This window comes from Diadema antillarum, unplaced genomic scaffold (assembly GCF_040938485.1).
Source record: "Diadema antillarum isolate AM-2024a unplaced genomic scaffold, OU_Dant_1.0 seq00000846_RagTag, whole genome shotgun sequence".
Lineage (NCBI taxonomy): Eukaryota > Metazoa > Echinodermata > Echinoidea > Diadematoida > Diadematidae > Diadema > Diadema antillarum.
In genome coordinates, this window is record NW_027271720.1 from 442,163 (window position 1) to 468,545 (window position 26,383).

The 26,383-nt window shown below is 38.8% G+C and overlaps 1 protein-coding gene across 1 annotated transcript in view; it reads right to left on the bottom strand.

Moving 5' to 3' along the window:
- Positions 1–1,799: 1,799 nt before the first annotated feature.
- LOC139740278 (glutamyl-tRNA(Gln) amidotransferase subunit A, mitochondrial-like) overlaps positions 1,800–26,383 on the bottom strand; it is a 68,093-nt gene continuing 43,509 nt past the window's right edge. Inside the window, exon 11 of the mRNA XM_071650860.1 lies at positions 1,800–2,618. Within this exon, the coding sequence (XP_071506961.1) occupies positions 2,404–2,618 (215 nt within the window). The 3' untranslated portion in view covers positions 1,800–2,403. The remainder of the gene's footprint in view (positions 2,619–26,383) is intronic.

A 26,383-nucleotide genomic window follows, 5' to 3' on the forward strand; every position in this document is an offset into this window, starting at 1 on the left:
TGCCATGCACAGGAAACATATTGATGATTACCGGTAATGATAATTTTCAACTGTAATTGTCACATAGATTTGAAATTCCACAATCTTCATTTTCCTCCCAAGAATTGTTTTTCTTTTTTTCTTGAGACCTGTTTTTGGTATACAATTCGAGTAATAAGTTTTGTGTGTCCTCCTCAGTGGAAGATTTCTACTATTGCCCAAATATTTCAGAGAAATGAAAATTAGTGACTTAAAAAAAAAGAATACAAAACAAATTGAGAGCTGCTAAACAAACTAGATTACACAGAGTTGCTACTTTGCTTTACTCTTTACATTTTTGCTATATATATATATATATATATATATATATATATATATATATATATTCCAAATATTTATCTGATTTTTTTTTCTCCAAATTTTTACTGATCTACATCTCTCACTTTTCTGCTCTCATACAAAGCACAAAGAATTTCAGGATGGATTTTCCCTTTAAAGAACACTTTTCATGCTTTCAAAGTTTGACAAATGCAAACATACAAATGGCATCAACTCCAGACTTTGGGGAACACAAACATTTAGCTGGGATTGAACAACATTATTGTGACTGGGTGGAGTCCAAGAAAAATGTTTACCCTCAGATAAAGATGCCATAAAAGAATGTAGTTTATGACATCCTGATTTATGACTGCACTAAAGGGTAAAGAATATAAACAATGACATTATATATCCATGCATACAAGGCAAATTCTACACAATAATGTTGACTTGACTTGGGTAAGATATCCATGTTTTTTCTGATTTGACTTCTCTCTTCTGAAATGTCAAGTTGAGTCTTATCCCTTCCCAAGACATTAGGTCTACACTCTGGTGATCTACTACATTGTTTGTAAATCCTTTTTATTTCCTAACACATAAATAGCAAATTCACTGCTCTCACTTGCAAATGGCACAACATAATACTACTCGTACAGAGCTTGCTTTCTGTTCCACTACATAGAATTTAATCAAATCTAATTAATAATCAATTGCATTGATAGGATGAATGTGCACCCTTAAAATCACAAATATGAAAACATCTCGGCTGAGGAAAAGGATATCAGATATTTTGGACTGGCCTATTAAATTTGTATGATGGTATATGGTTAGCCGAGAACCAGATGGGTTATTATTACATTTTTTTTTTGTGGGGGAGGGGGGGGGGGGGAGGGGGTTATTGAATTATTTGTATCACGTTGTAGAGGTTGATCTCCTCTATAATATGGTGTCAATTTTAATTATTTTCATTTTTAGTAGAATGTTAAATATACAATCAAAATCAAAAGGGCACTATTCTTATACCAAATATTGAGAAAAATGCTTATAAATCAACTCATTTTTGATCAAGTACACTATAAATGAAAATTGATTTTTTTTTTCATTTATTTTTACGCTCAAATCTTTAAGATGCAACAGTGCCTGTCTGGTTTCAAGCTGATGATATATGCATATATTATCATCATTAGGCCTACCATTTTTTTCATTTTTTTATTTTTATTTTTTTATTTTGGGGAAGTGACAGTGAACCACTGTCTCCCAGAATGCCATTGTTTGGGTTGGTTCTTTACTACTGTTGCACATGCACACACACACACACACACACACACACACACACACACACACACACACACACACACACAAAAGAAAGCTACAGAATAGGAGACTGTCCTCTTCGTTCCTGCCATTCTGAGGTAGCAGAAGAGTTTAATCTGAGCTTGATGATGACCGTGACATGAGTCATAAAAGTGTCATGTTCAAACAGCGATGTAATTATCGAGGCATCCTTCAATGACACCCTCCTGAAACATTTAGCCACATTTGAGCACTCAAAAACAAACCTAAGCGAACCGCACTGATACGATACTGTACCGTATGGTACCACATCACGACAGCTTGGGACTCCAGTCAGAGGGGTTATATCTTTTGTAGCAGCAGGGTGATGCACCTGGTACGCTTAAACTACATACAGGGTGCATCCTGGACAAAGAGAATATTGTCCTTTGCATTATGAAGTAATGTGCGTCATGCGCATTCTTCTCATGCCATCTTCTTGTATGGTATGGTACGCTTTCAAAGCAAATCGAGAAGTGGTCCCTTTTGGCAACAGAATGGTGCGGTATGGTACACTTTGGGAGCGTTTGAGTGCTTCACTGGTGCGGGTATGGTATGGTACGGTACACTTCAGGAGAGTGCTTGAATGCACCCTAACACCTGGTGACAACAGTTCTTCTCCCTCCACCTCCTGGGCACAGGAAACTCATTCTGCATTCACAGCGCTCCTCCACGGACGTTTCCGCTGGATGAGATTTGAACACCGCATCTCACCGTTGAGAGTCTAAGAGTCCCATCCCACTAAATCTTGGCGTTCCCTTCCGCACGGAGTCGTCACGGCATACTCGTCCCAGACTCCTCGCGCTGGAACCTGTCTCCAGCCGCGGCGATGTGATCCTCCAGGACATGGTGCGGAAAACGGACCTCCTGCTCCAGCCACTTGGCGACGGTCAGCAGGGACTGCTCCTGGTGGCTCCTACCAATGATCTGGAGACCAATGGGAAGGCCTCTGGATGACAGCATGGTAGGCACAATGACAGCTGGTAACCCTGTGAGGGCAGATCAAAATGGAGAAAACGGGGATAGGAAGATTAAAGGAAGGGGTAAACTTAGAAAAAGAGTGAACCCAACATTTGACAGTTGGTTCTCTGGTACAATCTTTCTTTTCCTTTCCTCACAATAGTCCAATACACACATCAGGGGCCAGTTGCATAAAACTTTTAACCTGAGAATAACTCTGGCTGAACAGTATTTGTCCAGTGTAAAGTCAATGGTCGGATCATACTAACCTGAGTTTTCAGTTGATACCAGAGTTTTTCTCTGGTCAAATGTTTTATGCAATAGGCTACAGATCATCACATAGATATATATCTCCCACATATCTGACTGGGTATAATGGAAAAGGCCTTGTGCTTTTAACAGGCAAGAGACTATTCATATCACTTGCCTGACAGTTAGTTTCAGCTGCCCCTGGCGAGGCATCAAGCGCATTTGTTGTAGCACCCTGCACAAACACTGTCACTTTCATGACAAAAGATTTATATGTACATGCCGATATAAGATCTATACTCGCCACAGTCCCACACAAACTAGCAACAAGTTACCATTTTACCACATGAACACCAACTCGTAGGTAGCACAAGCCTCATTTGAAGCTCAGAAGAGCAACATTAACTCTCACATTATATTTTTCTTGTTTGTCTCAACATTTCTAGCATATATGGCCAAAGCTCTCTGAGCTGTCAAAGCACTTTAGAGACCTTATTCTTAGACATGGCATCCACCTTATGCCCATCGGCCTTGAGATGGTAAAACAATGTACCTGGTATGTCGAAAATTCATGAAAACTGACTTAGTCACATATTTCACTTTATTTTAGTATAATCTAACTCTTGACCAAATCTTGAAATCAGAACCCATTCTGTTACTGAGATAGGACGCTCCCTCCCGGTGGGAATTGTTCAAATTTTTTGGCAATAAACATGTAAGCGGTGATACGCTTGCCCCTGCTCAACACACGTCGGGTATGGACTTGGCAAAACAACGTATCTACATGCGATATGTTGTTTTGCCATCTACATGTTTACGCAGTAATAGGCTGTGCGCCGCACGCGGCTGCAGAAGTGCACGCATATTGATGTTGTAATACATTATACACGCGCCCGTGATTGAAACTTACGTTGTTTTGCTGTATCAACAGCAATAATGTGGTTATGTTGAGACGGCAAAACAACATATGTTTTGATCAAATACATATATTTCTAAAAATAAAGGGTCTAGTGAAATCAATTTGCATTCACTGTATTACTGATACTGCTGGACCTTCTAGAGTAAGGTATGAAGTGTTGAACGAAAACAGAAAGAGAGATGTAGGTTTGCGAAACTTCACGCTTGATTTACTGGAAATGAGGATGGATGTAGATACATTGTTTTGCCATCTCAAGGCTGCCATCATCAAATTAATGTCTATGCAGCTTCAGCACCAAATGGTTTTCTACATCTCATCACAATGTAAACACATCTGTGTTGTGTCATAGTGTCATAACAAGGACCCATATTCTCTGATGAAATGTCTGTTACTCATCATAAAAAAGAAAACAAATGATGACCTTACGCGACAAGCTCTTCAAACGTTAACCCATTGTGGATGGGCTGATTTTGCTACAACACACATTTCCCATAGATACTTGCCCGAGTATACTCGGGACTCATCCTCAACCGGTTCAGAGGCCTACTCTCATTGCAAAACACTGACATTAAAAAAGTTGCGTGATATTTTGAGTTTTCCCTGCACTATGCATGACAGAAAATAGCAAAGTTATGGACTTAGAGATATATTCTGACTTTTCGCACACCCATGCAATATTTGCCTGGCAGTCTGCCTCTCATAGTTAGTGAAGTCACAAAAGCCCGGTTGGCTAGCTGCACATTTTGTATACTGTTGGAGGGGGGGGGGGGGGGAATATGAGTGGAAGTGCTGCGGTGCACTAGCATAGCAATTAATATATCACAGCAAATTTTATGTTAATTTCGAAATACACTGCACCCTGGTCTGTAATATTGATCACAATGTTTTGGGGGACTTTGAGTGGTCGCCATGTACTGTAAATCTCAGCCAAATGTCACAATACTTTGAATGTTGTGATTTTCCTGTGGTAGCGTGAATGTCCTATTAAATATTACCCAGTATTCAACGTAGTGATTCACCCATAATACAAAGTGCAAAAAAAAAAGTAAAAAGTTGATGTACAGCACCCCTCTTCTTATTTTTCTCTTGATCTTTTTTCCTTTCTTTGTCCTACCATCACATTCCTAACTATGGAATCTACTGAACATGTATAATACATTTTTTTTTTTTTTTTTTTTTTTTTTTACAGAAATGTTTTTGTCAATGATTTTGTGTGAGTCATATCTCCTGGACATCCCAATCAAGCTTTTGTTAGCTTATGATGATCCACACAAAATGTGTATGATGTGTATGACATATTCGATATCTACAAACTACTTGCATATTATATCATAATTTATGTATATATGCATTTTATGAATAAATCAAATCAAATCAAATCAAAGTGGAGGAAATGTGGAAGGAAAGAGAAGGGGAAGTCCTGAAGGAGGTATTCTTTCTTGGAAAGAAATTAAAGAAACTATCGGTAGAATTGATATGGGTTGTTAGATAGAGGATAGGCAGAGGAGGATAGATAAGAAGACAAGTATAGACAAGGCAGAAGAAGAGATACATGTACTCAGTTTTAAAGGGAAAGGCTAGTAACTGATCAGTGGGAATCAGTGGAAATGCTGGGAGATGATTGTTCCAATCCCTATGGGATTCATTCAAGAGTACATTATATATCTATTATTGTGTGAAAATTATTTGCTTCAGAATGGTCTCATATTCAAGTAATGTGCAGTTTAATGTTTCCAGGTTAGAGTCCCTGGTCAGTGACGGGGCATTAAGCTGCACATTACTTGAATATGAGACCGTTCTGAAGCAAATTATTTTCACACAACAATAGATATATAATGTACTCTTAAATGAATCCCACAAGGATTGGAACAATCATCTCCCAGCATTCCCACTGATTCCTACTGATCAGTTACTAGCCATCCCCTTTAAAGACTAGATGCTATTCTTTCTTGAGGAGTCCTGTAAACAGACAATGGCGGAAGAGAGGAGGCGTACAGTGAGAGGTGGTCTGGACGTTTTGGGCAAGTTGACTGTCCATCTTCAGGAGTCTTCTCTCATCTTGGCATTAACCTTCTTACTCTACTTCTCAGTGCAAACAGACCTCTCCAGACTCGCACCATTCTTCAAGGTCCTCTTTGCCATTGGGAGCAGTGATTTAAAAAATGTTCAAGATATCACATTTGATGCATATGTGTAGGTCAGTTGTATCACAAAACATATTACCATAAGAATTTCGAAATAAAACCTGAAATATAAAGGAGATATCAGTGTTTTTCTCAATAAACCGTAATTACTGTCGACGGTTTAGTCTGGAAACATTTTTATTATAACCACTGTTCACATTTTGTACAACTAACAAGAATACTTCACATTGATTATATTAATTCAAAATGTTACACTGGTTGTTTCTATACCTAACTCACATTTTAGAACTATTTTGAAGCACTAATGCTGGACTTTGGTTTCATCTGCAAATGGCATTATGCCTTTCAGCCCTACACCTTTACATTTATTTTACCAGGCAAACTACACCCTTCAAGGAACTTCAAAAAGGGTTCATCTGCACCAGGCATGGAAGGGGTTAACTGTTCCGTTACAATCAGAAAACTGTGTGTGGAGGCTGTCCACTGGCATTTTGGGTTTGTGGCCCAGAAAGGATCAAAAATGAGCTACCACTTCACTGCTCTGCTTACATTTGATTTGGAGTTTAAAAACAAACAGAAACATTTTTGGGTTTCATAACAATCAGCCAAGGAAATATAAACCCAAGATTATTATGGAATTTCAAAATTTCAAAAGTTTTCACAAAATAGTAAGATGAGTCACACCCATGTATTATGCAGCTTAGCAATGACAGAGGCACTGAGGTTATCGCCTCACACTTTCTGAAGTGGCTTGATGTGTGAAAATAAATATTATTGCTATGTGCTGACATCAAGGTATTACTTCACTGTTCCATCTGACTTTACTGTACATTCTTATCTAAAGGTTCCCTGACATCCATCACACCTTGACTTTTCCTGATGTGTAAAGGTTTATAAATTGCAAATTCACAAATTTCACAACAACTTAGATTTTTTTAAAATTATCATTCCTATTTTCAATTTCATGCATCAACACTTACAGAAAACCCAAACAAATACTGTCTTGCCACTCATGATGTCATCACATCATGAGGAAAATTAAGCCGAAATAATCATCATGTATTTTATAAGGGTGCACCTTACCTTGAATGCTGCATAAACAACAGCAAAAAGGCAGGTGTCAGAACACACCTCAGATACCATAATAGCACGAGAGCTATTACACATTTGTGTGAGAAAATGTCCCGGGATTGTGAGTATGGCAAGAATTGTACTGTATGAACCTGGTCTTGCCATTGCGAACTGGTGCACCTGCCTACAGCAAAATGCATACCATCAGGTAACGTTACGCTTATTTCAGCTGACATCATTGCCGCTGATGACATCACAGGAGGACAAAAAAAAAAAGAAGAAGATGTTTTTAGGAGTAGAGCTTTAAGTGGTTGCAATGTAACTAAAAAGTAAGTTATTACTTAGCATTTACTAACATCTACTAAACATTACTTACATTCTGATAATTTCAAGTAAATAATTACTGAATTTGTAATTTTCATAGAGACCTATTCATATCAGCAGACGTCATCAACATTCAACCAGTACTACACGTTGTACTGGATGTCAGGAGGTCTTGGGGTTTTCCCTAATCATACAATGTTTGGATTTCATAAACTACACATTGAGAGATGGAGTGTTGACTTTTAATATGTTAATTGCTAATTACATGTGCCTAACTCTATAAATGGGAACTATCTTACAATTTACCTCTCCACAAAAGTACCTGTAGAAACATGATGATAGGAAATAGACACTTAATTTACTTCTTCCAGGATGTTTACACAGCACTTGACCCGGTTCCTTCAGAATAAATTGAGAATAATGTTTGTTCTAATGTACGTCAGTGGTACAATGTACGCTGACGGAGCATACATTTTTCATAAATAATGAAGATTGGGAGTTCCTTTTTATATTTCACTCATACATAAAGTGTAATAGTTCCACTGTTGTGACATCACAAACAAAAGAAGGCTGATAATTAATCTCTGTCATCTAATTATCCTCAAATTCCACGGAGCATTTTGCAAATCTGTCTGCATTCATTCAATTCACTTAATGTTTTTTATCTTTTTTTTTAGGGGGAACTTCCCCTTTAAATTCAGCTTAAACACGGAAAAGACTTTCAAACTTTTTGGTGTGTCACAGCTGCCATGGACACGTATGTTGAACTGCGATTTACGATGCAGCACTTTGTACCTCACAGCGCAGTAGACTCCTGCCTCGCGAGTCGGTGACTCACGGACGGAGAGGTTGGTTAGACTGCGGCGGCTCAGCGGCTGACCCTGACGCACACGCCGGGCTCGTGGGGGATCACCTGATGTGAAGGCATGGAAACGTGTCATCTCCTTCATTAATGATCCTCGCGCGAAGAGGCAGTGCCTCAGCCATCTGACATGCACACTCTCTTTTGAATAGATTTAACATGCAGCTGGGCTGCCCCAGCCTAAATCATGCACTGAGCGTGAGACTCATCCATTTCACACGTTCCCACTCACACCAGCACTACCACACTGATCTCGAAAAACCACGTTAGAGAGGGGGAAAAAGTAATAAAAACTAGAAATGTCGCTATGGCGACTGATGCCTCCGCTATAATGCATTATTCTCCCAATAGGCGTATAGTACAATGTCTTCACAATGTGTGATCCATGACGGTTTCACATAACTGGCAAAATATTGAAATGACAGGTTTGTCAGAAATGTCTTGAACTGGGTTTGCTGTAATTTTCTAAGAGTGCGGGTACACATATTTGGGGAATTTGGGGGAAGTTTATGCATTGAGTAATTTCCAAGGTATGAAGAAAGAGTGTGATGATGGTAAAAAATAGATTTTTTTTTTTTTTTTTTTTTGGGGGGGGGCATTTGACCCTTAACCTTTGACCTTTGACCTTCTGGCTGGAAATTTCCTGGAGAATCTCCATTAGGTAATGCATGTATTAAGTTTTGAAACTAATAATGCAAGCATTGCATATACTAGTATATGAGGGAAATAGTAAAATTTTGACAAGTTGATCTTGACCTTTGACCCCTGACTATTGACCCATGACCCCTAAATTCCCTAGATAATCCCTGCCAGACAGTACATGTGTATGTACCAAGTTCCACGAAGATACATTGAACCATTTGCGAGAAAAGTGATATTGCAACATTTTCACCTAACCTTTTGACCTTTTGACCTTTGACCTTATGACATGAAACTCTCTCTGGAGAATCTTCACGCAGTAGTACATGTCCACACCAAGTTTCAAGAAAATACCTTCGGGCATTGCATAGATATGGGGGAAATTGCAACATTTGTAGCATTTGACCTTGACCTTTTGACCTTTGACCTCTTGCCAATGTCACTAAAATCTACTCAACTAATTGTCCCATCATACATCATCCTTGGACCAAGTTTGGTGAAAGCTGCTTCATCCAGTTTTGAGTTAACACGTAAACAGATACATTTAAGGATTTGACCTTGATCTTTGACCTTTGACCTCTGTCCGATTTCACTGAAAAACTAATCAAGTAATTGTCCCATCATACATCATCCTCCAACAAAGTTTGGTGAAATTTGCTCTATCCAGTCTTGAGTTATCACGTAAACGGATACAATTTCATGATTTGACCTTGACCTTTGACCTTTGACCTTCAGCCGATTTCACCCAAAATCTAATCAAATCATTGCCCCATCATACTTCATACTTGGACCAAGTTTGGTAAAATTCCAGTACATATTACTCAAGTTATCGCATAAACAAAAGCGGACGTACGTACGTACGGACGTACGGACGGACGGACGGACGGACAACCCGAAAACATAATGCCTCCGGCACCACTTCGTGGCGGAGGCATAAAAATCAAAACCCCTATAGTATATGATAAATACCTATAATACCTGCATGATCAGAGCCTGACCTTATAATCCCTGAAAAAAAGAAATCTTCAAGTCAACTCAGTAGACTGTCTTTAATGATCTATTTAGACCCGTTATTTCACACATTCCTACTCAAACCAACACCATGCTGATCTCCAGAAATCTGCACACTTGAGAAGGAAAAGGAAAACAAACAAAATATCCCCAAAATGTGAATACCTGTCACACCTGATCAGAGACTGACCTTATAATCCCTGAAAATAGAATACTTATAGTCAACCCAGTAAACCATCTCAAATGATCTATTTAGACTCATCATTTCACACATTCCTACTCAATCCTGCAACATGCTGATCTCCAAAAAAAAAAATGCTTGAAAGCATAAAAAGAAATGAAAACAAAATAACATCCCAAAAATGCTAAATACCAATCCTACCTGATAAGAGGCTGACCTCATAATCCCTGAAAACAGAATTTCCATAGTCAACTCAATAAACTATCTTCAATGATCTATTTAGACTCATTCATTTCACACATTCCTACTCAAACCAACAGCATACTGATCTCCCAAAATCCACATACTTCAGTGGATAAAAAGTAACAAAAGGCACTATTTTCCCCAAAATGATAAATACCTATCATACCTGATCAGAGGCTGACCTTATAATCCCCGAAAACAGAATTTCCATAGTAAACTCAATAGATCGTTGTCTTAATGATCTATTTAGACTCATCATTTCACACGTTCCTACTCAAACCAACACCACGCTGATCTCCAAAAATCCACATACTAAAGTGAATAAAAAGTAACAAAAACAAAATAATATCCCCAAAATGATAAATACCTATCATACCTGATCAGAGGCTGACCTTGTAATCTTTGAAAAGAGAATACTCAAAGTCAAATCAATATACATGTATACCATCTTTAATCATATACAGTGAATTAAATGTACGACAGGAATGAGTCTGAAGGTGTACGCATAAACACTCCCCCAAATTACGCACATGACTTTGCCATCAAAGATCAAAATATTAAAAAGTAGAAGTTTCCTAAGTTCAAATAATTGCTAAGTTTTCAGTAACAACAACAAAAACAAAACAGAAATAAACCTGTGACTGGCTGGATTTACTACACACAGTTTTTCCCCTTGACAGTATAGTAGGCCTAAATATATATATATATGAATAAATCAAATTGACGAAAACCGGTCATAAGGAAGAAAGATTTGCGGTGACACCATGTGTATGTAGTCCTTAATCGGATCGCTGTTTGGCAGAAGAGCCTAGAAAGAGGAGAATGTCGCTTACCTGTTCGTTTCTCCTCTTTCTAGGCTCTTCTGCCAAACAGCGATCCGATTAAGGACTACATACACATGGTGTCACCGCAAATCTTTCTTCCTCATTTACTTCACCATGCAAACCTTCAAACAACACGTAACTGGTCATAAGCAAGATAATGTTCATTTTGATAGTAGTGGGAAGTGTCCTTCATGCTCGTAAGCTCAAGTGTTTCTTGTATCAATTTGAATATCATTGCAACGTCTCAGTCAGCAAATATAACATTTCAAAGTTCAACAGTATCTTTTTTAAAGGATGACATCACCTGTGGGTTTTATACCAAGAGCATGAATCAATATTAAATCTGGTCGGCAAGATGATTCAGACTCTTTGTCATGATTTTATCTTTCGAGGAAAAATACTGAACAGAGAACTGCAAACACTTGGTTCTAAAAAGGCATAGAATAAACAGGAAGCAACATCAGCAGATAATATTGCATACCACAGGTCTATCAATATTCTTAAAGGGAATGATATCCAAATATATATGTGGACTGAGTGAATGCAGTAATATCATTACCTGGTAGAACACATTGGTATGGAGTTTGAGGAAAATCACACAATTCATTCAAAAGTTAGGAATTCTTAAAGTTTTGGTCCCGCCACTAATTGCTGGATGAGAATACTACTGACAACAGTTTGTGACATCACTACAGAAAAATGATATAAATAAATTCTAAAGAGAATACTGCAAAAATTTCAGTTTCCTAGCATTGTGAATGAAACTCTAAAACAAACAGAATTGTATAACTTGTTTAAAGGCAAATTGGCCATGAAATAAAAATATTTCACGTTAGTTTTACAAAATTGTGATACTGGTTGCAGCCAAATATGCAAATTAGATGACATGATAATGTCATCGCCTAATCAGCGTCTTTTGACCTGTGTGCAAAGATTTCTTTAAATTTCCTTTTCCTTTTTTGAAATACTGTAAAACGAGGAATGTTTGTGTGCATTTTAATTTTGTGAATTTCGTGAGAGCCGAGTTTTGCGAAATTAAAATGCACGCTACAGATCTGGGGGCCATTTCATAAAACTTGTTATCAGTGACAACTGCCACACTTCTATAACAAATTTGCTCTCAGCCAATCAGATGCAAAGATTTCTGCAGCTTGCCACAGCTATAACAACATGTCACTGATAGCAAATTTTATGAAACGGGGCCCTGGTCTACACTATATGCATTGATTGTTAGAGGCAACTCGTGAAAATTTCATGCTGCGAATAACATGGTGCAAAAATATTGTATTGTGTTTCACAGTAATGAAGGATATCCTGTACCCCGGTGACTTTCAAGGGAAAGGGGTTGTACAATGTACAATGTAGCTCATGAGATATTGACCAAAACAAGTTTTTCACTTTGTGTGTGTGTGTGTGTGTGTGTGTGTGTGTGTGTGTGTGTGTGTGTGTGTGTGTGTGAGTGTGTGTGTGTGTGTGTGTGAGTGTGTGTGTGTGTGTGTGTGTGTGTGTGTGTGTGAGTGTGTGTGTGTGTGTGTGTGTGTGTGTGTGTGTCTAGAGAGACAGGACTGTTGCAAGTTTATGACATCATTGTCTTGTCTCATTTGCATATTGGACGTGCAGTTGTCATCAACATTACCATTTCATGAAAATATGTAACTCTCACGAAAATCCCAAACTTTTACAGTACCGTATGTCCCCAAAAAAATTACAACGGGAGATCCGCAATGATATCTTTAAAAATAGTGAATCAATCTAAATATAAATTCAAAGTATGAAACTTTAACTCATTGCCCACATCTTACAGAAAAACCCATTCGATTTGCTTCAGTGGTCAAAGAGAAATGAGGAATTTTGTAGAGGATGTCAGGAATCTCTTCCCTCCAAGTTTTGTCTATTGTATTCACACACAAGAGCATCGAAGTGCTAAACATGGAAGAATCAGACTCATGACATGCTTTACAACAATCCACATTTCTCTGTCACTGCTTAACCAAATTGAAAGGGGTTTTCTGCAAAATAGAGCTAAGATGTCATATTTAAAGCCTTGAAGTAGCTTTAGACAGTTTAATCATATAGTGTGTTATCATTGCAAATCTGATTGTATTTTTTTTTTGGGACATACTGTATATTATACTTTGTGTAATATAAATTAACTTCTCCCTCCTCAGTTTATATTTCAATCCTACTCTTTTGATTAAAGGTCACTTTGAACATGGAGCAGTCTCCCCCTTTAAAGGAGGCTGCCATGATACCGATGGGGGTATGACAAGTTTAGAGAGATTACCCCCTGCCTTAGCAGTAATCCCCCACCTGTTGCTCCCTCAAACCAATGGTTCACCCCCTCCCCAGTATGTTCTTTCAGGTCAATTCATCTTCTGTTCCTTTATGCAGTACTGCCTCACAGCTTCACTAATTGCGCTTGCTCTGATTCAAAGTCTGAAAATACTTTAAAGCCAACCAGGACATTTGACCTACTTGTTGTTTATACATTATATAATTTTATTCTTTTTTTTTTGGGGGGGGGGGAGGGGGAGGGGGGGGTTGAGGGAGGGACAATGGAAAAGAGATCAAATGGTCCTTCCTGTACAAGACATCATTAAAGAAATTCATGTACAATTATTATTAAAGACAAAGAATTAAAAAAGACACAGATAGTTATAGAATGGGTATCATAGCGAGAATCCTGCGATCTCATTGGTCAAGAGCTATGTGTTGATTTTTGTACTGGCCACACACTGAGTCACAGTGGTAAACATGCTACCACGCACTTGTAGCAAGAGTATGAGCACTTGTAACAAAGGTTCGCGCACTCAGTTCGAGACGCCTATTGGCTAAATCACACAGCCAGTAAATGCTGGATGCATGGTTTTGAAAGAATTATGCATCCAGTAAATACAGGATGCATGATTTCGGGCTCTCGTCTACGGCAAGCCAAAAGGAAATGCATCCAGTAAATTTGTTGTCAGGTAACAAGATAGAAAAATTTATTTTTGGCAAGAAAATCCCCCATTCTATAACACAGATGACGCACATGTCTTTTCGTGCGTCAGTTGGAATACATTGTGCATGCGGTAACTATGGAATTTAGCCTAAACCCACTCGGCTTCGCCTCTTGGGTTAAGCATTCCATAGTTACCTTATGCACACAATTCCGACTGATGCACTCAGACCTGTGCGTCATTTGTATATTGTAAAGATAATCTTATCATAAACTGTTCAAATACTTTGAACAACTTTGACAATGTAGATCACTTGTTTACACATTTTGCATTAAAAATCAAACAATATCCAAACGTCACATTTATGATTATCTGGGTGTAGTGATAAGAAGCAATGACTAGCTCCGGGTGAATTTGGAATATGACAAACAATTTACAAGGGCTGTATCATGACACCATGACCTAATAATGTACATCACTATGTGCATTCACATTTGAAGTACTCAATGTATCATGGTTTTAAATACCAAAGTAAAATGCTGTCACCATTCTTAAAATATGTCATATCATACCATTCATGGCAATCAATGCTGTGATATATCAGCTGGTATCGTTCTCATTCGAAAAGTACCATGGTATTTCTGGCCTGATATTACACCTCCCTAAGATGATAGTAGTAGTAGTAGTAGTAGTAGTAGTAATGATTATGGTGACAATAATGATAATAATAATAATATTAATAATAACAACAATGATAATAATAATGATAATGATAATAATAATAATAATAATAATAATAATAATAATAACAACAATAATGATAATAATGATAATAAGAATATTGATAATGATAATAACTATAATGATAATAATAATAATAATAATAGTAATAATGATAATGATAAGCCTCTCAGAGGTAAGCACTGCGTGTACAGATATATCCTACACTGATAGGACAGGAAGTGTGTCTGGTCACATGTGCGCCTCATATTGAGCGAGTCTCATTTTTTTGTGAATCAGGACTTTCTGACAACTTCGCCATTGTTGAGTACAGGACTGCACAAAGATATGTGCATGAGCGCGTCACATTCAAGTCGAGATCAGAGTTAATGTTTTTGAATGTTTTTTTTTTTTATTTGCAAAAAGCAGCAGACTTGCAAAATTTGAGAAAATAAGAACCTCGCGAAATATTCGCCATTTACAGCATACCACAGAGTGGTTGTTGGCGGTATTTCCTGATACTATTCACACTAAAAAAAGCATGCATGATGTCATACAAAGTTTGACTTATCATCCTAAATACCACTGTATTTTGTGATGTCTTTCATGAGGTATTTCGCATTGTAATTTGCACTCACAATACGAAATACCGTGCATAATACTGCAGAGTTTCACCGTGAGTGTGAACGGGCCTACGAATCATATTTTTCCAAACAGTATGAGGGGAGACTAGATTTCGGTGTGGACAACAGCTGGCAGCTTTCGAGGCTGTGGCTTGCAGCTGGCTGTTAATCTGAGATGATCACCATGCATGTGTCAGCTAAAACTAGAGATAATGTTATGTTGCAAAAGAAAAACACTGATCAATTCAGTGCTTATTTACGTCGATGCAGGGCAATTTGTCAATCATGCAGTTGTAAGAAAAAGGGAGTAAAATGGACACTCAAGACGTTAAAAGATTACAGTTTGCATATCAAAATCAGCTGAGATAGCAGGGACTGACTACAGATAATCAGAATGACCATATGGATTTATCAGAGTTCAAAAGCAACAAACAAACTAGGGCAATTAAGAGTTTCATCTATTAACAAAGTATTCCAACTTGACCAAAAAAAAAAAAAAAAAACCAGTAACAAGCTTTGAAAAGATTATTGCCCTTCCTGTGACATTTCACAATACATTTCACCGAAATTTGGGTGTGGAAGCCTTTTAAATATGGCATGACTGCAATATGAGAACAATTTCCACATAAACTCTTTTTCCTATCACATAGTGTAACACAGTACTCAGGACAGGTTCCTGTTGCATAGAAATACATGTAGTACAATTATAAAGTACAATTATGAAGCACATTTATAAAGAGGAAAACAAAAAGAGTCAATGCTGTATCTCTCTCTCTCTCTCTCAAAAAAAAGACAAACAGCTCAATTAACACTGCTTTCAAACATCGGGAGTTTCTCTATTTCTTCCACTTCAGAAAATTTTAAAAATGTAGTATCAAACAATCTGCACACTGCCCTATTAAAACACCTATTTAAAAAAAGTTATGTGTACGCATACATGTACAGTTGAACCTCTCGTATCCGGACAAGTCGGGACCGGGGCTCATCCGGATAAGGGATTTGGCCGGATACGGGAGACTCAATGCTTTATACATGTACATATACATACACATTGTAGTACCACATGTAGTAATGTGTATACTGCAACCTTTTCATTGTTACATTTGGGGATGTTTCGGGATGTTGAAAGGTCTGAAGGTAAGCAATTTGGAAGGAAATTTGATGCAATGTATGTTAATCATATTGGAAGTAATATGTAATTCATGTGTGTTTGGGTAGGAGTTCTCAAGGAGTTGGGAATCCCCCTTTCTTCCCGTAATTATTTAAAAAAAAATCACGGCGAGATTGCGTCCGGATAATAGAGAGATCCGGATAAAGGGAGGCCGGATAATAGAGGTTCAACTGTAGTTGCAAATCCTTTCATCTTCTTCATGTCAGCATTCTATACAAAGGAAATTTTGCTGAGCTGCAGTTAGAAAAGGACTTGATAAGAGAGAAAAATCCCTCAATCACTGAAAAGAAAGAAACGAATTACACACATTACTTACTAAATTATTTTTCTCACATAATTTCATAGGAGAAACTACATAACAGAAAATAGATGACATTTTGCTTCCTCCAAATCTCACGCATTTTCAGAGAACAGAAGCAAAAACTTTCTAGTTATCCTACAGGCCATTGTCACCTCTGCAAAAGAATAAGTACATGTGCATGAGTGAACTTCAGGGACACTCTACCTTGCAATTAATGCTCAGGATGGTACATCCCCCTCCTAAAGGCACGAATCATCGGGAGGCGGAGAGGGTTGGAAATGCAATAATCTGGATGCTTTCCTGTGAATGGTCAACCATGGCATTGATGGTTTGATGGCCTTGCGTGCACCACACATTTTTTTTTTCTTTTTCTTTTGAGGAAATTCTCCTATTAACTCTTTATGCAGTGGCGGATCCAGGGGGGAACGCATCGGGTGCGCCCCCTTATTTTTTTTTGCAAAAACAAAAGAAAAGAAGACATTTATTTTGTAGAGGCACCCCCTCTTAACGGAATTCCTGGATCCGCCCCTGTTATGTGCCATGGTGCGTACCCCCAAGTGTTCTTAGACAGGAATGCAGTCATGCTTTGGGAAAACAAATCGTTTTTCTCAAATATGTAATGTTCATAGATTTTTGTTAGTATGGACATGTAATGAGTGAAGTTGTAGAGAAACTGCCAAGCTTTGCTTCGATGTACATTGTGTGACAAATCTCTGATTATTTTTCTTTCAAATGACTAGGACAGCTACATTTGTGTACAGCCATGACTTTTGCACAGAAAAAAAGTGTAACAGAAATTTAGAATTTATTAACAAATGTCCACTAGGGGAATACAGCTTGACAGTCAATCACCATATAAAATGCAAGCTATATGTGACAGGATTGGAATTGCAAGAAACGCTTTCAATTTTAAATACTGTCATGGTGTATGGCTATATATCATTTGGTTTGGGAGGGTTTGTGCATTTGAGCAAACTTGGCACGTCGTTGACTGAGTTGGGCGTGTTAACGTGGCACATAAAGAGTTACATAACAGGTGTCTTCACACTCTGATGCATCAAGATGTGCCCGGGCCTGCCGGACTGCTCAGAGACACGTTCTCTGCCAAGAAATTCTACAGGTGTTGAACGACTCTCAATCTACGTTTCATTCATGCCTCCGCAACATACAGTCATCTCACACTACATATTTTACACATCGCATGCATAGTACAGATCATGGCTCGACATTAGCAGTGGCCTGGTGGCCCTGGGGCTACTGAAAATTGATGTCAGGTCATCGAACTTCCAAAAAGGTTGTCTTTTGGAGGCCAGATTGGGTGAACAAAAGATAAAAAATTTAGTTTTATGTCTCCTTTTATTTCAGGTCACCAACATTGCAAATATAAAAATTTTAGTGGTCCAGACGGGCCATCAAAGAAAAAGGTTGGTGTATGATTTATACATACCGGTACAATATTTATTCAAACCTATGCACTGCCCTGTAGGGACAATGCATTGTAACTCTGTTCTGATCAACCAGCTGTCTCAGTTAAAAGAGGTCAGAATTTAGTCATCCACACACACAGTGCGACGCTTGATGCACGAGTCTTCGCGTTACAATCTGGCACACCCTTTAAGCAGCACCAACAGGTTCAGCCTGCTCACGACATATAGGCCCACCTGTGTGCACTCATTCATTCATTCACTAAGGACAGATTTGTACAGCACTTTCCGATGACAAAGGAAGTCTTAATTAACTTGTGACAGGGTCGACGAGCACAAATGTCAATGACAGCATATTTTATGAAGGACTTACTGTAAAACCAGAAATTTTTGCATGCATGATACGTGTACTTTCACAAAGTTTGCCAAGGGGCCAAAATTTGTGGAAGTAAAATGTGCAAGCGAAAGTTTGTTGTCTACACATTTATTTTACTCGTTATTTTTTCATGGTCGTCAATTTGCGAAAGTTTCATGCCACGAAAATGGCCATCAGCCCCACAGACTGGTCAGTGATGCCACGAATGTTTCTGGTTTTGAGGTACACGTTGTATAGGCTGAGATCAGCAGGCCTGGTGGACTACGTGAAGTATTGTCCAGCAATAAATCTGAGGCCATTGTTGAATACTTGTAATATATGCAGTACACTTGATTTTCATGACTGCCTATATTTTGTCCTTTACACTAAACATATAAACACAATAATGTGTTTTCAAATTCTCTGTGCATTGTATACAGGATGTTACATAGGTCAATGGAAAATGTAATTTTTAGCCAAAGTTTAGTGACCTTAGATCTTTGACCTGAATGCATTTTGGTCTAAAATCTAATTAGCACATCCTACACCTCATAAAGCACACCTGGCCAAGCATTAAGAAATCTGCTTCTATATTTTCTGCTGAAATCACGATAACAGGATGTGGGACAGACGGACAGACAAATGGATGAATGTACAACTCGAAAACATAGTGCCTCTGGCACTCTTTGGGGGCGTAGGAACGAAAAGAAAAAAAAAATCTTGTTCGGTTTTGATATTTCTTACTGAATGAAATGCAAAGCCTGGCAATACTTGAATTCTGTCAGCATAAACTTAGACATGGTATCTCTTTATACAAACGCTGACTTTACACAAAAGGAAGTTCATCTTGACTACATGTAGACTGGAGTTGTTCCCAGCGCTCACTTCAGCACCATATTGTCGGCCATAATCTGGCAGAACTCTCTACGTCGATTTTGGTCGATTTTCAGGTTTTTGAGTGTTTTGTGTGTTTTTTTCTCATGCTCTTTCAAGTGGGCCAAAAAAAGAGTTGTGATTCGGTAGGCCTACAGAAAGTTATTTTTAAAAAGTACTTTTGGCAAAATTCCTGGGGAGAGGAGGGCAATTAATCTGGCAGAACTGCATAAAGCAAATACAAAATGAATTTGCCAATGGTAATCAGGCAGAACTGCATAAGTCGACTTACGACAACGCTTGGACCAAGGTGTTTCTGCATACCGCACGGACATGGTATATCCTAACAAGCACGTGCGTGCATGGCCTTGGTAGCGATGAACGCGCTGCACGTTGTTTTGAAGTTAACTGGATAATTGCATGCAGTATGTAGACCACAGTCACGCTAAAGCAATGGATCCAAAAGCAATGACCCTCAACTCTAGGGGGAAATTGCCACTTTCTTTCCCTTCGTAGACTGGCAGGCTTCAAAACAGGTCAATATGCTGTATGCCTTACTAATGAATTTTGTTACAAGCTAGGGTTTTTTAAGCCTAGAGCATTTCTAGATCTAACAAACGTTATAGTTTGTATATGTATCTTGTCTGACATCACGCTCCAGTCAACTTTAAGCCTAGGGTCTACTTAGTACTGCAGCACTTGTAAATTGTTAGTGTACGTGAAATCAATGTACTGTGTGGTAGGTCACGTGAACAACAATGTGATACTGCGCTGCTGGTTAAGTCCATCTGTAATCCATAGCTTCTCATTCTGTGTTTCATTGTAATAAATGGTTAGTTGTCTTGGATCTATCAGACTGATCTCGAGAAGTTTAATGAATATCTAGGATATACTGTCCATAACAATGGCATTTCGATCCAATCCTAAAGACGTCAGAAATTGGCCAACACTAACACTTTTACAGTGACTTATACCGGTACCACAGTACTTGGATTTAGGAAGATCTCATCATGCCATTACTTAGGCCGAATCGACGGTTCTTCTGTCTTTACTTAGTTTTCTATTTTTCTAGATTTAATTCGACATAGACAGTCTTTAAGTCTGTAATATCAAGAATCTAGAATCTACAGGTTAAAAGCTAAAATATAACCATTTAGCCCTAGAAATAGATCTAGATCTGTGATGTATACTATAGACATTATGCAGGTTAGGCCTTACGTTGTTGTTAATGTTGGATATATACTAACTTTAGTACTAACGGTTAGATCCCCAATAGACAGTCTAGCTCTAGATTTAGACCCTACCTAGATATAGATCTAGAGTCTAGACTAGATACTAATTTTCATTGATTTTAGTCTGTTAATGATGGCCAATGCAGGCGTCTGGATCTAACACTTATTAGACCTTACAAGTTTATAATAGTACGTTGTAGGCCTACGTAGAGAGTAGAACACAATTACTACCTGTACCCTCGTACTGTAGATCTAGTAGGAGTGGCTAGTATGGTACTGCACAAACTAGACCTAGGGCCTATTTTCTATTTCTAATAGACCTGTAAATAAACCTTTAGCCAGGTCTAGGTCTAGTATTCTTCAGTTTAAATAGGGTTTTGACCTGCAGCCCATAGGGTCGACTGTAGGCCTACTCTTACTTTGGGCATAGAGTAGCAACGATGGGATCTGTATCGTATGCATAGATCCCTCTACCGCTCTACTCTACTGGTAGTCTCTAGGTAGTCTAGTGCAACATTAGGCCTGAATAGACTACGGTCTAGATGGTCTACAATGTAGTACGGTAATGTACTTGTAGTCTTGATGAACGTATATACAAAAGTAGCTTCACATCTAGTCAAATATTATTCTTAATCCAAATGCAATGCTTCGAATAAGATTGACAATGACCCAAATAGCAGCCTGGCTTTTGATGTAGCGGTACTTCCTGTGCCGCTAAATAAGACTGAAACATGAATACAGATGGACAATATTTCCACATACGAATGAATGGATAAAATGGAATAAAGTGACTTTATACAATGTGAACAAATAATCCAAACAGTTGTACTCGATCTAAAATATTCCGTGTTTTGACACTCCATCCGCTGAATAGTAAGGGGGATGGATGGTAATCTGCTAGACAATCTGCAGAAAATAAACTGAGATACATAGTTCTGGCTGATAAACCATGTGTTTATCAGGCAGAACTGCATATTTCCTAGAGATACAAAGTTCTGCCTGAAAAATACCCCACATGGCCAAAGACTTACAGTTCTGGCTGATCAACCTGGGCACGTGACAAGAGATACGCAGTTCTGCCAGATTACGATCGCAGAAATTTGGCTGCGAGTTATCTGGCAGAACTGCGTAAGTTTCTTAAATTGCTAATTATTACTACTTAAAAAGGTCAAATTGTCATTTTTTTTTTTGCTGGTAATCAATTCTTTAGACCAATTATGACCAAGAAAAGAAGAAAAATGTAACTCATCGTATCCCAGTTTAGAAACTGGTAACATTGAATCTTTAAAGCCGATGTCTGGCGTAATGGCTAAAAGGAGATACACAGTTCTGCCAGATTATGGCTGTTGTGTCCAAGGAAGACATGGTGTTTGGCTAAATCTGACTTCTGAACGCGAGCCCTTGACTTTCACACACAGCCTTCTTCTTCTTGCAGAACCACGGATAAAGTCAAAAGAGAAGGCACCGCGTGGCTTTACCACAAAGTGTGAAGTCCCTCGCAACCTCCCATACGTGATGACCTTCGATAAGTAAAGATGCTCTGCTCAGCGATCCCTACTTCCGCCTGACTAATTAGCCACAAATAACACTCCCCTCCCTCCCCCTACCCTCCCCCCACCCTCACTGAAAAAGCAAATTATTAACCCTCAGTACAGGTTTAGAAAGGATTCACGGCAACCCTCCACCCCTCCTCCCCCCACCCCTTCATGGCATCTTTGGTTTTTCGTGAGGCCCAGTCTTTCACTGTACTGTGTTACCATGGGCAACGTAAAGCTGATGACTTTATTCACCTGTTCGATGCAAAGTGGGGGCGGGCTGGCATGAAGAAGGGGATGGGGATGGGGGGGGGGAGGGGAAGGGGTGGGGATGGGGGTGGGGAAGAGAAGTGAGAATCACACCTCGTGAGAAGCCTGAACACAAGGTGACTAAAATTGGCAGCACAAGCGAGGGTGGAAAGACAGAACTATGACTGATGAGATCAGCCATTTTGCCACGTTATTCTTGATCTTCTGAAGTTACTGTATGTGAAAGTATAAGGCACGCCATAGACTGCTAGCACAACGCTTGCCCCGTTGGCTGTGCAGTCCCACAAACTCTTTCAAATACCATTCACACATTTGCTCCTTTTCTAAACCTACCATAGAAATGGCAAATAAGACAGAGTTCTACTGAACAAGTGCAGTTAATAACAAAAAAAAAAAGTTTTGAAGTTAAGATGCAATAAAAAAATGCTGGGGAATAGACACTCGCACACTTAAGTTAATGATTAGATACCCCCTATCCTCCCCCCCCCCCCAAAAAAAAAAATATTATAAGTTTCAAAATAAAAAAAAAACTTTTTTACATGAGAATAAATGTCTTTGTACACTTTAAAAGTGTGAAAAGTATGAAAACCAAAACACTGAATCACACTGAATGCTAAAAAAGGGTTACTCACTGACTCCACCAGGTGTTGACTGCTTTTATTTTGATATTTCCTCACACACATGTCACACACAATTGTTACAAATCTACTGATGCAGAGCTACCAAGTCTCACGTATTGTGAGTGAGACTCAAGCATTTAGGGTCTGTCTCATGATCTCACGCATGACACCCATTTTCCTCACGCATTGGGAGCATAGCTTAAAGGATTAAAGTGAGAGTTGCAATTGAAGGCATATTTCCCTTTTGTCTTTCAAAATAAGTAAAAAATAGTCACTTAAGTATGTACCAGCTTGCACCATTAACAGCTAAAAATGGAAAAAGCTCCCCTGACATGCCCTCCCCTCGCTCAGTTGCTTCGCTCACGCACATGCGCGCGCGCAGAGATGCTGAGTCATGAAAATCTCACTCATAAAAATTTTTTGAACTTGGCATCTATGCTGATGGAGTGACAATTTGTGATCTGAAAGAAAAAAAAAATCTTCCCCACATGCAAACCAAACTGATGACCAGCATAGAAATATGGTATAACTGTTGATGCATTCCAAACATCAATCCATCCAAGATGACTTGATTTTGTTACATGAACCAAGTACATTCCCAGAAATGGGCCAAAGATGTTTCCTGTCATGCAATCTCTTTGCATGGATCATGGATCAACTTTCACCAGATGACCTTCCCCCTGTTCAGACGCAAGCCAGTTTATACCAAAACTCAATAGAGAAAAATGACGTATTAAGAATCATCGTATAGCCGAAAGACCATTCAGACGATAATCTCGATCATTCTGGAAGACATTGTATAGATGTGCAGTTTCTCACTGCGCATGCTGTTATGGTCATGAGTGACAGGTATACATGTACGGTCACCTTGCGTGCGCGCTCCCCCAAGCCCCGCCCAGTTATACCGTTCCATGGTCGCCATACTATGATGGAATGTTGATTCGTTATCGAGTTCTAGTTCGAAACGATGCTCTGACCGTAACTTTGTTATACATCGTTTCGTTATGCGTCATTTCATTTAGTCAGCGTTCAGACATATAAATCTATCGTATAGCCATTCCATTCTAGTATAATTTTTTTTTCTTTCATCTGAACATCCTGTTTTCATCTCCCAAACAACCCAACCTTGCATTCTCCATCTCCTCTTGAAATTTGAGTCCACTTCAGAGTGAAACTGATTTTTCTGGAAGACTCTTCACTGGCTCTCAGTTTAAATTTCGGCATCATTTACCATTTTCAGATGAAACAAAAACCCAGCTGTAGTGCTTCAAAACAGTTCTGAAATGTGAGTTAGGGATAGAAACAACCGGTGCAAAAAAGTAACTCAGTACAAACAATTTTAAGTACTGTAAATTATACAAAACGTGAACAATAGTTATAATAAAATTGTTTTAAGACTTGACCATCTACAGTTATGGTTTAGTGAGAACATTAGTGATGTCTCCGTATATACATTACGCTTTATTGCAAAATTTTTATATGGTAGGATGTTTTGTCATACATCTGACCTACACATATGCATCAAACGTGATAACTCAAACATTTTCAAATCACTTCTCCAAAAGGTAAATAATATCTTTAAAGGAAGCGGTTAAATTTAAGTTCCTGTTGGCTGGTTTATAAAACCTCTCACAACCAGGAACCAAGATACATGTACCTAAACGATTGTCTCAAGTTGTATATTTCTCCCAGAAGTAATCTACATTCTAGTACCTACCACTTTCATCTTTCCTGTCCGTGAACTGGTGTTAAAACTGGGAATCCTACTTTTTTACATTAACAGCGACAAAGGAGTGGAACAAACTCCTCACTTTCATCACAATCTGCATAAGTTCAGTACACATTTCAAAGAACATTATGAAAGCTTATCTTTCTCCTCAGTTGTAATGATTTAATATATTTCATCTCTTTTTGTTTATGCATGTTGTGTGAGCGCTGCGATATACTGTATATGCCATATATTTCGCGAATCTAAATCTTCGCGAATCGAGAATTCCCGACAATTTCGCGAGTGGTTACATTCGCGATCGTGGAGTCCTGTACTGAACGGAGAAATGTACACGCGTATGTCACATCCACATCGGGATCAGAGTCAATATTTTCGCGTGTCTTTAATTTCGCAAATAGCACCTGACTCGCAAAATATTCGGCGTATACAGTAGTTCAATCATGTAAAGTGTATCTAAATGGCCATAGTTATTATGATAATGAAGAAAAACATTGGAACACTGCTTTCTGTATCAAACTACTGTGTTTGTTCTGTCACTAATACATCCCTCTCTGCATTTCCATTGTGAAACTGCCACTGACAGTACTCTTGCAAGAGCTAAAAATTGCCACCTATTGTGAAGAGGCCTGTCATTGAGGATGTTATCCTTTTTTTCTTTTTTGCAACCCGCACACCATTTTTCTCTCACTGGCGGATGACTCAAATGCACCACTCTTTGTATCATCATACTGACCAAAAAAGAAAAATGAATTAAATTTAAACTGCCACGTGCCTCTACATAATCTACCAGCAAAAGTTCTTCACATGGACATGGATGACACTTTTATGGAGCACATTCCATATGGCAGTAAAGGTGGGGGGGGGGGGGGGGAGGGAGAGGAGGGGTTCAAAGTACATCTATAATCCCAGGCATAGAAAGATACATACAGCTGGGTAGATTTATGGCTGTGAAACTGCATTGCCATGACAAGATGGCAAGAGAGAGCTTTGCACAGTGGAGTCTTGCTGATGTTATTAAGGGGGACATTTAATATCAGGTGCTCTCTTTCCTTGATTTCCTCTGCTGCCAAGCCAATTCAATTTCTGTCGGTCTTATCCCAGCATGCCGCATGGGGGATGGGAGAGAGGATCAAGGGTGAGGGGGGATCTGAGGGGTAGAGGGAGGGGAGGGGGTGGAATAGCAGATCCCCATGATCATCCTGGGGAAGGATTGAATGAATTGTGGGGGCGCGTTGACTCAGGATCAGTCACTTGGAGGCCGTGTGATGCCAAGTCTTCCAAACACCTCAACTCACTGTCTGTCTGTATAGCTTCATCTGTCTGTGTGTCTGTCTTTCTATCTTTCTGTTCATCTACAACCTGTTCTCATTGATCTGCGTGCGCACTGATGGTCGCAGTCTGAGGTATGGTGCAGAGTGGACGAAGGCGTGCACGCAGTTGCATGCCTATCGAAGACCCCGAGTGTAATGCTTTGTAATTATTGCATGACTATTGATCTACATCTAGACCCACAAGTACATGCACAAAGTCAAATG